At 37.2% G+C, this 15,374-nt stretch overlaps 1 protein-coding gene across 1 annotated transcript in view; it reads right to left on the bottom strand.

The window, feature by feature from the left end:
• Positions 1-210: 210 nt before the first annotated feature.
• GRM8 (glutamate metabotropic receptor 8) overlaps positions 211-15,374 on the bottom strand; it is a 343,619-nt gene continuing 328,455 nt past the window's right edge. Inside the window, 3 exon segments of the mRNA XM_040549625.1 lie at positions 211-890; positions 6,646-6,780; positions 6,783-6,891. Of these exon segments, the coding sequence (XP_040405559.1) occupies positions 841-890; positions 6,646-6,780; positions 6,783-6,891 (294 nt within the window). The 3' untranslated portion in view covers positions 211-840.

Genomic DNA, 15,374 nt, shown 5'->3' with positions numbered 1-15,374 from the left:
AAACATATAAAACTTCATGCCCTCACTTTGAGGGTGAGAAGGGGGAAAAAATCCTTCCACTAGAAAATATAGTCACAAAAATTTAACAAATAAATTCACACACTGCAGGGCATACACACATACACACATGCAGGCATGCACGTACATACACGCACACGTGCACACATACATACACACACACACATGCTTAGAGTTTACACTTCATTCTTCTGATGCCATGATTATTATTTTATTTGTACACCCACCTTTACTGCACATTCTAAACAAACAATAGACAACAGTGTAAGGACTTTTTTTTCCTTAAAACTGCAACAAAACAAGTCTCAACATTTGCAAAACATTCCTTTATTATTAGAAATAAATTACTTTGTATAAAAATTAGCATGCGTTGACCATTGCATTTATTTTAGCATAACCCAGGACTTAAATCAGTCAGCCATCACAAGAAACAAACTCATCTTCTTTCACGAGTTGAACAATGTAGGACAGGAAAGGAAATTGTCACAATCACAAAAAAGTACTTACAAATATAACATCAGACATGATTTATTCAACAGCATTTTTTTTTCATAAGCTAACATTTGTTTTCCTTTTGTGATTTACTCCCTTTTGTGAGTGAACAGTTCAGAGGTTTGACACTGTCTCTATGTTATAAAACTGGACTTTTCCTTCCCCTGTCACTTTTTGCCTTTTGCCTCTTGTTTAATCCTTGTCTTTTAGGAGACTGACTATTGATTTGAATGTAGACTACTGATAATTCCAAGACTGCATTCTGGTGATGGTAAAGTCTTTCTTTGCCAGATCCCATCCTGGAGTTCTTCCAGTGAATTTCATCCCTGCTTAGTTTGCCTGATTGCTGTAACTGACATAAGTTGTCTTGGTAGAGGAGGCTGTAAACAAACAAACACACAACAACAACAAACAAAGTTCAGTTTTTTGAGAAGCAAGAGGTAAAGAACACATTTAGTATTTGAACTCAGAGAGTATTCCACTATATTTCCAATTGCTCGTGGAATAATGTAAGAAAGTTCAGTCAAACATAAGCAGTGGGTAATTTGGATCTCAAGTTCTGTGTTCTTGGTGGTAACTTTTGTTTATGACTTGGAGAAGCAAAGGTCAAAAGAGAAGAAAAACAATGAGAAGTGGAAAAGGAAGTTCCTGGCAAAGACAATAGAAACTTTTTCTAGAATATCTTGGTTATCTCTTGGTTATTATTCTAGAATATCTTGGTCAGTGTTTTTAGTAGCTATCCGTATTTTGCTATTGATTTTAGCATACCTGTAACAAGTACTTTCAATGTACTACTTGTCTGGTATTATTTTAGCTGATTCTACATTGAATTTTTTTAATTATTATTTATTTAAGATATATATTTTTTCCCTCTCTTCTACTGGTTGAAGACAACTTTGCAGCTGGTGTGCTGTCCATCTCGAAGGGGATTATATGTTCCTTGAAAGGAAAAAAGCCTAATGTGAGAAACATCTCTCCAAGCAACTGACACAGGGTAACTAATGCTGATGGCACGTGTTCTCTGGAAAGTCTTCAGGCACAGAACATCTCTGTATACATGAGCCAGCAGAAATGCTTACAAGAGCCTAAGCTGTGTTTTAAAACTGGCATGCTATCACGGTACCCTAATGTTGATTGTCATCTGACCAGATTCACCTTTGGTTAAAGCCGAAATCCTCATTCAAAATGAAGCAATAAATTGAGAAAGTTAAACATCTTTACAATTTTAAAAAGTTATCAACTGTGAATTTGACATGGAAATTTGTGTCAGCTTCTAATCCTTTGTCATAAAAAATGTGACCCAAGTCTGTAACTAATATAGTGGCGGGAATATAGTGTTGGGAAGAGGGAAGTGATGATATCAGGTCTCACAGGGGGCCCTGATTGCAAACCAGTTGGGTACAAGGCAAACAAGACTACTGGGGACTTAGTCTTTTTTTTTTTTTGTCTCTGTAATAAGGTCTTTGTCACACTGCATAGAGAGCAATTTGGCTTCCCAAGTATGTTTTATGTTCCATCTGCTAAAGACATGTTCTGCTTATGACAGTGAAGACTGCAGCTGGCAGAATGAAAGTTAAAAATTGCCTGATCTATAGATTCAAAGATCTTAATTCTATTCCCATATCTTCTTTCCTTCCTTTCCTTTTTCTTCTTCTTTTTTATTTATTTTTTTTTAGATAGGTTCTTCATTCTGTCTTCTAAATCCATCCTGACAACCTGATGATTTGGGAAGAACAGAGTGTAGAAACCAAGAAATGACAGTTTCCCTCTCCTGCACCTCTTTTCACTAAAATTGCTGCAAAATACTATTTTGCAATGTAAATAATTATGCTTACTACTTGCTTCATATTTTCTTTGTGTTTCAGATAAATTTGATTCTAATATTGCATTCATTTTGTAAGACAAAACAGAACCAGACCATTGTAATTCATCTGTCACTACTTTTTTTTTTTTTTTTTTTTTTTTTCCTAAGAATTTATATACAGGAATGACTAATTGAAAGGAAGCTGCAAAATTGAATATTTCTTACTCCCACTTGCACAGGTAGCTCCAGTGTACTGGAGTACTTTCTGTCTGGAACCATGTCCAGAAGAACTTTGTGTCTGGAAGAGCTATTTCTTGAATGGACCACTTTTGGAACACTAAGCAATTCTTTCACATAAGTCTGCTGATCAATCGCAGTAGTCCAGCACCAAGATGAAATAGCTTTATTTGTGTGTATTGGGACACTTGAAACAAATATAGCCTCATTTACATCTTTCAGATCTTTCAGATGGGTTGTACTGCTCCCATCTGAACTCTCCAATGCTCCCACAGCTGGATTTCTGAGAAGATTCTGTTTTTTTCCTTTGGCTCTTTAAGTTCCTTCTGAGAATAATATAGGACTGCTGAAATGGCACCAAGTTCCTGAGAGCATAAAAGGATTTTATTCCCAGCTAAGAAATAACAAATAAATGGACATCTGCAAACTCTGCACATTTGTGAAAAAAAGGATGGCAGGAGGAGGGCTTGTTTTTTCCCTCACTCTGAAAATAGGCTTAGATAAATGATCAGGTTAAGCTAGTTTAACATATTATCCCATATCAGCTGAATTCATGATAACTTTTCATGTGTATGTTCTTAGCCTACAGTGATACAATATAATCGGATTTATCACAACTCAGTAAGCTGAATTATTTAAGGACATTTGCAAGAAGCTCACAAAACACACACACACAAAAAAAGTTGTTACCTCACCTCAGTTGATTTAGACTAACTTGTTAATTTGCCATAACTTGATTGTATGTCTGAAACTTGAACATTTTTGACAAAACTAATTTGGGATTGATCAAGAAACAAAAATTATCCTACTGAGTTCTGAGTACTGTCGCTACTAAAAAAATGATAACAGAGGAAGCTATTGTAGCTACTAGTTCAAAATCTGTTAAATTTTATCTCCAAACACTTTTTTCACTTGTTAAATATTGCAAGTGTCTTTACAGTTCACTGTAATAAACCTACAGTTCCTGTGTGGGAATCTGAAAGCTTCAGCAGCTGGTGTCCTGCTCTTTAAGACTGTTAGCATTTCATAGTAATAACATGAACCACATTTTGGCAAGCTCAGATGGCCAGAAAAAGTAACAAACTTGGCTCAAAATATTTCTGGGAATGAACACTCTTTTCTAGCTCCAGTTACTACACTGTTGTTGGCATGAGACGAAGAGAAAAAGAATAAAAGAGGATCTAAAGCATTTTAGAATGATTACTGGGAGCTGACCTATATGAATTTAAAGTACTTGTCATTGTTATGTCTTCTGTAATTGCATTTGGATATTTTTTTCTTCATTCTGTTTCCCCAATACAACTTGTTTTCCACTAAATATGAATGTATTTCTACAAAAAAGGTGACTATATTCATGTGGGGGACAACATGGAATGGAGGTTGTTTACGTGAAAGAGGATGAACAAGAGAAAGCAGAGCTGTCTCTGGATGGGAAGCCAAAGGAGTTAACTGACTGCCTCATCTTATTTCTCACCTAGTTATGAGCATCATTATCTCTACCAGCATGTGTGCTTAGGAAAGGGAATCACTACCCACTTCTGGAATGCTTAGAATATCTTGCTTTTTCATGATCAGCTTCATATGCTATCAGTGAAAAGATCTTCCTCAAATGGAGACAATACAAGAAGACATTTTGCAATGTTAAGAAGTTGTTACTGTTGAACTAGTGAAAAGGAGTTATTTTGAGTTGTGCACTGAGAATTCACAGGAACTTCCAAAAGTTTTGATAATAACTATTTTGGCAGAAAAGAGGGAAGCAGATCAAATCCAAATGGTACAGAACACATTGAGAAGAGAGAAACCCATCTTGAGGCCAAAAGCTCAATTATACAGAGACAATGCAAATGACTTGGGTCTGAATTTTTTTCTTTGGAGCATTATGATGCCTGGATCAAAGCCTAGTCAGAATATACTCCTAGTGAACTCTCAAAATTATATTGATGTGCTACTGTTAAAATCACGTTCGGAGCCCAGTAAATACGCATTACCCTGTGTACCTCACACTACTGGAGAAACAGACCTGCTTCCAGCAGCAGCTGTTTCTATGAATTATGCATAGTCATAGTTTAAAGAATACCAAACACAGCATTTCTTAATTAGACACAGTAGATAAGCATCAGACACCCAAGACTATATTTCCTACTCTACTTCTCACCCTAGTGTGGAATTCCTCCTTTGACCTTTCCTCAGAAGTTGATCATTTTGCAAACTCAGCAAAATACACCTCTTTTTCCCTTCTGAATTTTCTTTGGGAGACTTCTAAAGATTTGACAAATTATTGAGTTCTTCACATTTCCATGACGTTTCATGACTCACAAGGAGATTCATTGCCTTTCTCCTTTTGCCTTTTGTTATATATGATAATATGAAGCTGTATAAAAAACATATCTCAGTCTGGTGGACATAAACATTTTGAAGGCCCGTGAGTTCAGCAAGACAATTAGTTTGCACTCAGTATCCTCCATGCATCAGCAACTACAGAAAGGTAAACCTATGGAATATTTCTTATATAGTCTTCAACCCGGCAAGCTCTGGTTGAATACAGTGGGGGTCTGCATTTTTATGAAATGACATTTTTCTTCAAACTTGGCACTTTCTTGTCTAAAAAAAAAAATAGTACTATTCAATCTCCTGTCCACATCATCAGAAAGTAGTGAAAAAGTAAAATGACTGAAAAATTAGTCTTTAACTGTAGCAGCTTCTGTCCACCCCAAGTGTCCTTTAGCTCCTCAATGGATAAATGATTCTCCATGACTACTAAGCTCTGGGGGGTAAAGTTATTGGTTCTATTAATATTTGCTTGTAAGTATTTATTATTAAGTCCAGTCTATTAGCCATGTCATGTAGCGCAATTGAAGCTATAACCTCTGTTCTGTTCCGAACAGAGATGTGTAATTTAGAGATGTGGCAAATTCAAGAGCTTTCGTGACACAGGAAAGAACTTCTTCCCACTAATAACCCATGGAAAATCAGAACATGTAATGATTAAGCTGTATAGGAATTACCATATTTTTGTACCAAGATGAGTAATATCACAACAGCTGAAGTATTAGAATGAGTCCAGAGGAGGACCACAAAAATTGTAAAGGGTCTGGAGCACCTCTCCTATGAAGACAGGCTGAGGGAGTTGGGATTGTTCAGCCTGGAGAAAAGAAGGCTCCAGGAAGACCTTATAGCAGTCTTCTAGTACTTAAGGGGGATCTACAAGAAAGCTGGAAGGAGTGTAGTGATAGGACAAGGAATAATGGCTTTAAATTAAATGAAGGTAGATTTAGTTTAGACAGCAGGAAGAAATTCTTTACTATTAGGGTGGTGAGGCACAGGCACAGGCTGCTCGGAGAAGCTGTGATGTCCCATCCCTGGAAGTGTTCAAGGCCAGGTTGGATGGGGCTTTGAGCAACCTGGTCTAGTGGAAGATGTCCCTGTCCATGGCAGTGGGGTGGAATTAGATGATCTTTAAGGGTCCTTTCCAACACAAACCATCCTGTTATTCTATGAAATGCTTTGATGGGAAGTGTTATTCTGCGAAGTGTTAGTGATCATGAGTTGTGATAAATGAACAAGTTAACAATAAATATTGACTTAGGGTGGAAAGGTAAAAAGGATTATTTTCACTCCTATATCTAACTGCAAAATAAAAACAATGTTAACTTTCCTATATTTTTTCAATGAACTTTTGAGTTTTGAATATATAATGATGACTATTAATACACCTTATGTATTGCCAGGACATACTGCTGACATACTGTGACAACTGTCACATCAATGGACAACACAGCAAATTAGCTTTATCTAAAACAGATTATTATTTTTTAAAAAAGATGTGGCTTTCCAAAATTTGCTTTTTTTTTTTTTTTTTTAAATTTCTTTTTTTTACCTAGCCTCTTATTATCTATGAAAATCAATTTGTATGAAGCAACTCTAGGCATTCCTGCATTCAGCAGTACATTAATTCCAACACATCTCTGGATTCATGCATAACAAGCAATTAAAAGAATAAAGTTAATTATTAAAAGAAAGTGCATTCTTGTAAACGTACATCTATTAGGAAGTGCTGCCACTCTTGACCATGGGAAAGTCTACAGATGACTTACTGTTGGTTTCAAGACTTTCGCATAGTTCGGTTTTGACCTCTCCATTTGGTCTGTCATTTCCTTTTTGGGTCAGTTTGCTTTGCATTGTGGCAGCTGTCACTACAGCCTTGAAGCTCCTCTTCCGTTTTTGAACATCTGCTCTGGATGAAAAATGATAATATAAACCTTGGGCATGTAGAGCATGCCCAGAGACACAGAAGCACTTAAGCTCATGGAGACAGTAAGTGTCGTTGTCTGGATGTACATCTGGGGAAGGAAAGAAACAACATAAAAATCATTGTTATATTGGTTTAACATATGAAGGCAAATTAAGTAATTATCTTTAGAATACTAGCCAAAAAACGGAAACAATAACATTCTTCTTTTTTTTATACATACATCAGAAAGACACTTGACTTTGATTGCCTTCAATTAGTGTCAAGTATGGCTTGAGAGCTGGGCCTGTGCAAACCTCATGAAGTTCAACATGGCCAAGTGCAAGGTCCTGCACCTGGATCGCAGCAATCCCAAGCACAAATACCGTCTGGATGATGAGTGCATTGAGAGCAGTCTCGTGGAGAAGGACCTGGGGATGGTGGTTGATGAGAAGCTCAACGTGAGTCAGCAATGTGAGCCTGAAGCCCAGAAAGCCAACTATATCCTGGACTGCATCAAAAGAAGCACAGCCAGCAGGTCAAGGGAGGTGATTCTTCCCCTATGTTCTGCTCTCGGGAGACCTCACAAAGAGTACTGCATTCAGCTCTGGGGCCCCAATATAAGAAGGACATGGACCTATTAAAGCCCTTCCAGAGAAGGGCTGCAAAGATGATCAAGGGGCTGGAGCACCAGTCCTACGAAGACAGGCTGAAGGAGTTGGGATTGTTCAGCCTGGAGAAGAGAAGGCTCCAGGGAGACTCTGTAGCAGTGTTCTAGTACCTAAGGGGGGCCTACAAGAAAGCTGGAGAGAGGGTCTTTACCAGGGATTGTAGTGATAGGACAAGGAATAATGGCTTCAAACTAAAAGAAAGTAGATTTAGATTGGACAACAGAAGAAATTCTATACTCAGAAGGTGGTGAGGCACAGGCACAGGTTGCCTGGAGAAGCTGTGGATGCCCCATCCCTGGAAATATTCAAGGCCAGGCTGGATGGGGCTTTGAGCAACCTGGTCTAGTGGGAGATGTCCCTGCCCATGGTGGAGGGGTGGGGTTGGAACTTGGTGATCTTTAGGTTCCTTCCAAACCAAACCATTCTATGATTCTATGATTCAGTGGCTGTTTTTGTTTGTTTGATTGATTGATTGTTTTAACCTTAAAAGTACTCACTAGAAAAAACATAATATTTATTAAACTTAATTCTCATAAAAACAGACAAGATTCTTTAGCAATTGCTACGTGAATAGTTCAGGCCAAGAGGGGTGACAATAGGGTTAGTCTTGTATCAATTATTTTAATGGACAGAAGTCTCTACAACAATATACCACGTGCAGTTCAGTGGTGTATACAACATGGTTCAACCATGCAACAAGTATAATGCAGAAGCTAATGAAATTTTTGACATATTGTTTGACTTTCAAGCCTGGAAATATAGTTTCTCCCTAGTGAAGCTTTAATATTATTGAAGTTTTTGTTTTTGTTTGTTTTTCAACATTTCCACCTTACCGTTGAATTCCAGCCACAGCGCTGCTCTGTTTACACATAAAAAAAAAAAAAAACCATTTGTCCTAATTAGGAAATCAGAAAATTGAGGAATCAGGAAAAAAAAAATAATGGACTTCAATCCCTGATACTGACATTTCTGATCTATTGTCCATTGTCGCCTACAAAAATAAGCAATTCTGGTCTTCCATAGCCCCATAAAAGAAAATTAAAATGATCATTCCATAAGAACAGCAGAGAGAAGTTGTTTTTATTTATTTATTTATTTTTTATTATTTGGCTAAGTATTCATATACTACACCAGAAATATTAATTTAGTTTTATCCAACACTTATTTTTCCTAAAGGAATATATTTTATTAGACATTTTATGAGACAATTTTATTTATTATTCTGCTTGTTTTGCTAAAGTAAATAGGAAATCTCTCAGTAATAATGTTGTTATACTGAAAAAATGATTCTGAAGTAAAACTTGCTCATTGTCTTGGCAGACACTGACTTTGTTGTCAAGCATGATTTTAAGCACTAGCCAATACCACTTTGAGCTGGAAATAACATTGCCTTTAGGAGAAAAGTACAGATATTAAAAACTTGTGTGCAGTCACCATTAAGCTGAACATCTTTGAATGTATTTTCATTTACAAAGTTTTTACATTACTTTCTCCCTAGAGATCACAATCAAACTGTGTTCTTACTTAAAGCACCATTAGCTGAGAAATGTGACAAATGTATTTCCAAAGGGTGGACTCTCACTGTGAACCACTTTGCAAAGCATCAGAACGATTATACAGAAAACTGCTCACGATTCCCACAAAATGAGGCAAGGACCCATCTACTCTTTAAGAAAAGATGGAAAATGCTTCATAATTTATAAAAAGATGAACCTGGTTCCAGGGACAGCATGAGACTGAAAAGACAATCATGATTTCCTCGTGTTGAGGAATGTTATAGGAAGAATATCTCCCTTCTTTCAATAATACACCGAGATAATACATCAGGAAATATATACTATGGAGTCATTTCTCACATTAGTGAAATAGCTGTGTTCCCTTCAATTTCCAAATTGACAGTTGTGTGCCTGAAAGCAGATCCTGACCGTCATTTTGCATGACTACTTCTAATGAAAACTTCACACGGTTACATTCATAGGCAGTTTTTTTCAGACTTCCATGGAAGGACCTCTGTGTAGATGCACATTCACATGCAGACAGCACCAATGATATATCTTTTTCCCTCTGAACCAAATAAGTTGTTCTCTAATTGAACTGGTACAGCATTGGATTTTAGAGTTAAGTGTTGCATTAAGTGGTCTCCAAAAGTAAAAATATTTTGGTTCCTAAAGATGCACATATTTCCTAACAGAATTTGCAAATCTGAAATCAATGCAAGTAAGGCCTTTAACAAACTGTAATGCATATGAAAATTCCATTAAGCATAAAAAGTGTTTTTCTGAAGCCTTACTAGTTTTGAAAATCAAACCCATGGCTACTAAGTGACTAGCTGAGCATCACCCGGGGATCCCCTAACAGTGCCTGACATTGAAATATTTTTTTAAGTCTAAAGACTTAATACCTGACCCATAAGTTCTTTCTTTTTCTCTTATGGTTCAGTATAAGTATCAGAGGATAAAAAATAAAGATCCTCTGGATGTTATAGGGTAAAAAGCATACATTCACATAATAGCACTAGCTATATTAGCAACAAATTTTGCATCATGGTATGGTCCTTTTTGAGAAGGCTTTTTTGAGAAGGCCCACAATGCCACGCTCTTACAAATACCAAAGAGGAACAATCTCTTCCTGAAGGTTTCCATACAAATAAACCTTATAGGTGAATCAATTCTAAATCTGACCACGCATTCACCACAATAATGAGAGCCCATGGATTTCAATACACTTAGTGCAGGTATTTTACATGAGCTATATCGTTATGTTTAACTTAGTTTCTGTGGATTCGGTTGAAATGACCAGCACAAAGGCCTATTTGAAAAATATCTAAATCACAGGTTCTTTCATGTTGCAGATTACAGTTCATATACAATGAGGTTTATTTGTAATGGTGACAGTATTTTTGAACCATCTGCTAGTCATATTGAAGAATTAACTCTAGAGCGAGTAGGGAATTTTCTGACAGAAAAATTTCAAATAGTGAATACAATCTTTAGAGATTTTAGGCTTCATGGACCCCGTTTTGCATGGATTGCCCTTACTACATACTATTTATGAAACTTATGAGAAAGAATGACTTCAAGAAACTTTCTAGACCTTGAAAGGAAGGCTTTGAACATGTACTTACACATTGTGTGTGGTATGTATATTAACCTGACTTTTTACTCCAGTGAAATTGCATACTCAACTGGAGACTAGTTGTCAATCTCTCTAATTACTAAACAGTCTGGGCCCAATTACTCTTTCTACTTCTTTTTAAATGGTCAGTTTCAGGACGATAGTCTGCATACAGGACAGGAACATGCCCTGTATCTAGTCCTTCCTGTCTTTGCAATCCCCCTTCCTGCAGCCCAAATCTAGCAAACACTATGCCCCACACTTGGTTTGACTTTTGTCTGACTCGTTTTATCCCTGATGAGAAGACAACCCTGTTTTATTTTTGTGCATTATGGATATTTTTCATTATCTTGGGAGCATAACTGCCTATGAGTTTTACAGAATTGGCTTCTCTGAAAATCAAGCAGCAACAAAAGTAGAAAAAAAATGAATTCTGATTTTTTTTTTTTCAGAAGTCTCACAGTGGTAGTTAACTCCAAGTTACAGGAGAATAAAGGTCCCTTTCTCACAACAATTCAGATTCATGGTTACATAGAAATGAATTTCAGCACTCCTCAAACTAAAATCCCTTCTGAACTACAATCTTTTTGTCCAATAAAGCTTTTCACAGATATAACTAAGGCTGCTATATCTGTTCTCCTTGTTCCTGACAGTCAGAACACATAAGACAGAAAAGTAAAATCACTGCAGCACACACACACACACACACAAAAAAAAAAAAAAAAATCTTGCTTCCCCTTACACTATGGGAAAAACTTGAGGCCTAAATACCTTTCTGTTTCCATCCACCACCCTACCTGAACTGAACTGATCCAGGGCTTATGTACTGTTTTCCCCCCTCATAACTGACAAAGCATCTCATATAAATGATCCAGACCCTCTGTCCCCACTCCTATCTCATAAATGACCTTCACATTTTCCCCATCAGAAGGATCTTACTCACTTGGTGACACAGCCTTTGATGGCCTCAGGCAGCTAAAATAGATAATAGTTGTGTGGATATCTAGGGATTTTCTACCTTCTAACATGTCTTCTAGGACTAACTATCTCCTTCTGTCTATTGAAACTTAAAACATAACATAGGAAACACTGGGGTAGTCAAAAAGAATATAAAAAAATATATACATTTCAAAATTACTTCCTTTATTTAGAAGTACTTGAAACTGAATTGCCTCCTTGGTACCTTGAAAAATGTTTATGCATCAAATCTGGTGTGTGCAGCAAAGTGTCCCAATTCAGGTAGCTGAGTGACTACCTCTCAGCTAGGTCTAACTACTTAGAATTGAAATATCACCCAGGTTCCCAGTAGGGTCCCATCCACTTGGTGCTTGCAAAGGCAATGTCATGCACATAGCATGAAATGAGCTCAACCACTTTAATTAGAGATCAAAAATTGGTAATGTCACATTTTTTGTCCAGTTTGCTTCCTTGGTTTGAGTCCTCCCCTATTTTCACACATAAAATTACATTCTAGCTTCCTTTAGACTTCCCGTTTTTCTTAATCTACATATTTTTCCTTTCTACTCAGTTTTAGTAGGTCAAATAGAGGGTACCTTTCGCCAGACCCGTTCCCTAATCTGATTTTAACAGTATACCTTAGAGATGTGGGAGATATGGTTACTGTGATTTCTTGAGTGAACTGAATCTTAGTTTTCCACTTTGGTGGAAGTTCTCTGACTGCTAGTAGTTATAACACAACAGATGAACTACAGTACTGAGTGAGTGCTCAGCTACAGAGGGAGGCTTGGTATACCGCAAGCTGTGTGCCTAATGTAGATCCAAATCAGCTTCTTGCACTCCAAAAAGAAGTGGGTGTTTAAAAGATGCAGCTGGTCTAATGTCCTCACTGGCTAACTATGCAATTTGCCCTTTAGAAGACAGGTTAAAAGAAACAGGCCTCAGTATTGAACAACACTGCTGAGACAGATATATCCAGATAGGCGTTCTTGAATGTGTCCTACACTGACAGTAACAGAGAAGAAGATGGAATACTATTTCATTTTTCCCTTATCCTTGTTATCAAATACTTCATGTCTCGTCTATGAATCTTCTCATCTACTTCAGCCAGTTTCATTTTTCAAGGCCAGAATTGTACCAAGCATTATTTCCCGTAAGGGATTTTAGCTATCAGTCTCTCCCACCACTCTGCCTCAACTCCCAGCTGTTGGAATCATCCACTAGATCATTCATAGCCAGAGATAAATGATACAATAACAATAACAATATATGCCATCTATCTGAATGCATGCCACAAACTGGGAAAGACAGCAAAAACGTCTGTCAGTTTGTAGTGGAGAGAGCAAAGGTATTTGCAGTCTCGGCAAAACACAAGAATTGGTAGCCAGTTTTCCTTCACTGCAGAATTTAGAGTGCTTAGGAAAAAAAAAAAAAAGTCTCTTTATTAAAGTGAGCATGCCATAACACTAGAATTGCTTTTGCATGTGTTGCTGCTTACTAAAGAGTTGATTGGATGACGACACTTACAGTTTCACAGTTGTGTTCACAAACCAGAAAGAAACACTATGGAATTATTCCACACCAAGAATCAACATGGAAAAGGCTCACTGCAGGCAGATACATTAGAAGCCTGGAAACACTCCAACAGGGAGGTAACAATGTTGGCAAGCAGCCAATAACTAACAAAAGGATTCATACTTCTCTGCAGAACCTGCATCCCCATAAGCTACACCTACATATTTTTATTCTTTTCACTGTCCGACATATTTTCCCGTCTGGACCTGTGGGAAGGAAAATTCTTATTTTCTTGAGGAAAAAACATTGTAGGTACAAGTCAGTCATCATGTTTTGCTCACATTGACATAACAAGATTATTTTCCAGGTATAGGACAAACTTCATGCAGTGAGTCTTATTCAAACATTTGCTTAGTTAGAAAACATGGAAAACTACTTAACATATATATTTTTTAACTTTTTTTAAAATATTCCTTACCAAAATATCAATTAAAATGAGGCTGCAAAAGAAAGTCAAAGCCTCTTCACAAGCATAAAAGTAACACATTCATTAGGGTATTATCTCAAGCAGTAAACATAGACTGTGATTCTGTACCTTGCAGAAAAAAAAACTGAGAAAACAAATCCTCTTTATTTTTATTTGTACATTTCAGTTGTTTTCAGAAATTTTAAGAGAAAGAAAAGATCTAATGACTGATTTCAAAGTGAATGCTTGTCATCTTTAAAAATATGAACTTTCATAAGATGTTAGAGGAGCTATGAAAGCTTGTGGCCTCAGTGGAACATAAATATACCTGCATTTCAAAAACTGATTATGGTAATGGTATCACTGTTCAGTTTTTCCAATTTAAGTCCAATGTTGACCTTTCCAGCAATATCTATCAGGATTCTCTTTCTACCCATAAAGTATTTTATGTAAAGATGGAAATGACTTTACTAGTTTTTTTTTGTTTTTTTTTTTTGGCATTTTATTTATTATTTAAAGGTACAAAGGATCTGTCAACCACTCATTGGAAACGATATGTTCAACATCTGCATGTTGCAAATCTTGCATTGCATATGTTCCCCTCCAAAGTGCTTTTTCACCACATGCCTAAAATTAACCTTAGCTCTTCCAAACAATTTCCAGTGACTTTTCAATATCTGATTTACCATAGTGGTAGCTCTATCCTAAACACAGAAAATGCCTGGAATTCAGATACTGGGAAGTTGATGATATTCACTTCACCAAGCTTGGATAATCTGTTCTGCAATTTGGGAACAACTTCTCATTGGGCCAATAATGGTTGTCCAACTCTGTATATTTCTTCATCTAATTTTCTAAGAAGACATGATTCCTTTGTGGTACAGAGGGTATCAGTTATCATTTGACTGTATCAAATAAAAAGAGGAATAGGTGATCTCTAGTCTAGGAAACAAATATAAATACAACACCACTATGTCTACAGCAGTAAATAAAACCATACTAAGGTATAGACCTGAGTGCTAGGACTTTACTGTCTGCACTGTTATATGTGTGTGTGTGGTGTCTTGGCAATGTATCATAACCAATTTAGATAGAACCTAAGAGGGCAAAACAGAAGACAATGTCCACAGCAACACCACCTTCTCAACAGGGAGGATATTAATGACAGTTGTCATTACTATTAGCATGTCATCTTTACCATAAAATTCCCCAAAATGAGATTTTGTGCCTGCTTTAATTCCTAGAGTTGTTCCTTTCCTTTCCTTTCCTTTCCTTCCTTTCTTTCCCTTCCCTTCCCTTCCTTTCCTTTCCTTTCCTTTCCTTTCCTTTCCTTTCCTTTCCTTTCCTTTTCTTTCCTTTTCCTTCCTTTTCCTTCCTTTTCCTTCCTTTTCCTTCCTTTTCTTTTTTCCTTCCTTTCCTTTCCTTACTTTCCTTTCCCCTTTCCTTCCTTCCCTTCCTTCCTTCCCTTCCCTCCCTTCCTTCCCTTCCCTTCCCTTCCCTTCCCTTCCCTTCCCTTCCTTCCCTTCCTTCCCTTCCCTTCCCTTCCCTCCTTCCTTCCCTTCCCTCCCCTCCCCCTCCCCTCCCCTCCCCCCCCTCCCCTCCCCTCCCCTCCCTCCCTCCCCTCTTCCCTCCTTCCCTTCCCCTTCCCTTCCCTTCCCTTCTTCCTTCCTTCCCTTTCTTCCCTTCCTTCCTTTCCTTTCCTTTCTTTCTTTCCTCCTTTCCTTTCCTTTCCTTTCCTTTCCTTTCTTTCCTTTCCTTTCCTTTCCTTTCCTTTCCTTTCGTTTTTGCTCCTTTCCTTTCCTTCCTTTCCTTTCCTCCTTTCCTTCCTTTCCTTTCATTCCCTGTTTCATGTTCAAATGTTTTAGTTCTTCT

Source organism: Cygnus olor, chromosome 1, assembly GCF_009769625.2.
Source record: "Cygnus olor isolate bCygOlo1 chromosome 1, bCygOlo1.pri.v2, whole genome shotgun sequence".
NCBI lineage: Eukaryota > Metazoa > Chordata > Aves > Anseriformes > Anatidae > Cygnus > Cygnus olor.
This window is presented reverse-complemented; position numbering and strand designations above follow the sequence as displayed.